Source organism: Otolemur garnettii, unplaced genomic scaffold, assembly GCF_000181295.1.
Source record: "Otolemur garnettii isolate 467f Iridium unplaced genomic scaffold, OtoGar3 scaffold00005, whole genome shotgun sequence".
NCBI lineage: Eukaryota > Metazoa > Chordata > Mammalia > Primates > Galagidae > Otolemur > Otolemur garnettii.
Window position 1 is genome coordinate 37,041,679 of NW_003852400.1, and position 2,004 is coordinate 37,043,682.

The following is a 2,004-nucleotide window of genomic DNA, read 5'->3' on the forward strand; positions in this document are numbered from 1 at the left end:
GATACAAAACAGAACTCAGATTGGAGGAGAAAATACTATCAAGAGAACAAAACACGTTTAATCCGGGCTCTTTTCCAGCTCTTTAGTGCTTTTACACACTATCTACACTCGTCATGACCGTGTGCTTTTTATCTAGTTTTTAAATGTCCCTCCACTTGTACAAGCTGTCAACTCGCTTCATTTCAGTACCCACTCCTAATGTCAGCAGCCCCTCTAGGTTCACGGAGCACTTGGTAGGAAGGACAAGGATTCACCCATGCAGTCGCAAGCTGGGTTTCAGTCACTGGATTACACACTTTGAGCGATCTCTGTGGGAGAAAGCCCGTGTGCGCCGGGTGGGCTGCGGGGGAAGTCCGGGAAGCGCGCCAGGCGGCTCCAGACACACTCGTGCGCCATCAGTCACACCCGGCCCTGGCGCGTGCGCGCGGTGTGGCTACAGAGGGCCGCCGACTTCGCCCCTGAAGGCTATTGCCCCTTGCCCTACCTGGCTGCCAGCGGTCTCCTAGGAGACTGCAGCCCCTCCCCCGTGTAGTTCCGGTCACGTGTCACAGTGGCATCCAATCAGCGCCCGGAACCCGGAGGCTCGCGATTCAAACTGTCCAGCCGCCGGCTCGCGGGGATCGGCGCTGGCTCGGGTGCGGCGCTGCTGCCGGCGGGCTATGGAGCACCGCATCGTCGGGCCGGGGCCGTACCGGGCCACTAGGCTGGTGAGTGGGCGTGTGGGGGCTGGGCGGGGCCATCGGCGCCGCGATCCCAGGCGGGCCCGCGGATAGGGTACTTGTGGGTCTCGCTTCTGCGGGGCAGCCTGGTCTAGGTGCGGAGGCGGACGTCTGTCACCCTGAGTCGCCTTTTAAGGGACCAGGCTCGAAGAAGGGCTAACTGGGCCTGGAACCCAGTCAGTCGGGTGGGTGCAACTTCGTCACCGAGATGTTGGCTGCATTCTTGGCAATAAAAGGGCGCCTCTCCATTTAAATCCCTCGAAAGCCACCAGGACCCTACGCCCTTTGTCTTCCGGAATCTTATTTTTGTTATAGTAATAATAAATTCTTTTTTTAAGAGATGGTGTCTCGCTATGTTGCCCGGGCTGGCTTCGAACTCCTGAGCTCAAGCGATCTTTCTGCCTCAGCCTTTAGAGTAGATGGGCTACAGGTGTGTGTGGCGCCGGGCTTGCTTTTCTTTCATTTATTTTTATTTATTTATTCATTATTTTTTGGTCCTTAGGAATCTAACGCCTGAATGTGGGAAAGGAAAAGCCGGTCAGTAACCTGAGGGCTACCGCCGCCTGTAACGCTCCGCGTTTGCGGCCACCCAGGCTGGGCGTGTCTCCTTCCTGAGTACTCTTGGTAACACTCGACAAGGTGTTCTGCTAACCGTGCTCAGCCCTGAAGTGGACCGCCTTGGCCACGTTTCCTACCCCTGGCGTTTCTATTTCTGTCAGCACCTACCTAAAAAAAATTTTTTTTTTTTTTCTTTTTTGAGATAGAGTCTCACTCAGTTGCCCAGGCTAGGGTACTATAGTGTTAGCTTAGCTTGCAGCAACCTCAAACTCCGGGGCTCTAATAACGATCCTTCTGCCTCAGCCTCCAGACTATCTAGGGCTACTCCTGCTAATTTTTCTATTTTTATAGAGATGGAGGTCTCCCTCTTGCCGCAAGTGATCTTCCTAGCTTGGCCTCTCAGAGTGCTAGGATTACAGACGTGAGCCACCCTGCACCTGGCCTGGTCTGATGGTCCTGGGTGCTATCTTTTCTGGGAAAAAACCTTGGGTACTCAGAGGTGTACTTCGTCTGCTTTATGATCTGGACAAGTCATTTTAGTGATTTCTGCCTCAAAGGATTACTATAATGGTATAAAGAGTGACAATTTGGTATTTTTTTTTTTTGAGACAGAGCCTCAAGCTATCCCCCTGGGCAGAGTGCCGTGGCATCACAGCTCACAGCAACCTCCAACTCCTGGGCTCAAGCGAGTCTCCTGCCTCAGCCTCCCAAGTAGCTGGGACTACAG

At 53.8% G+C, this 2,004-nt stretch overlaps 1 protein-coding gene across 2 annotated transcripts in view; it reads left to right on the forward strand.

Moving 5' to 3' along the window:
- The first annotated feature begins 609 nt into the window (after positions 1–609).
- Positions 610–2,004, forward strand: part of DEPDC1B (DEP domain containing 1B) — a 127,970-nt gene continuing 126,575 nt past the window's right edge. The window contains exon 1 of one of the 2 annotated variants that reach the window (XM_003782740.2): positions 610–707. In XM_003782740.2, coding sequence (XP_003782788.1) covers positions 660–707 — 48 coding nt within the window. In that variant the 5' untranslated portion in view covers positions 610–659. The remainder of the gene's footprint in view (positions 708–2,004) is intronic. The other variant, XM_012811456.1, reaches the window with a different exon arrangement.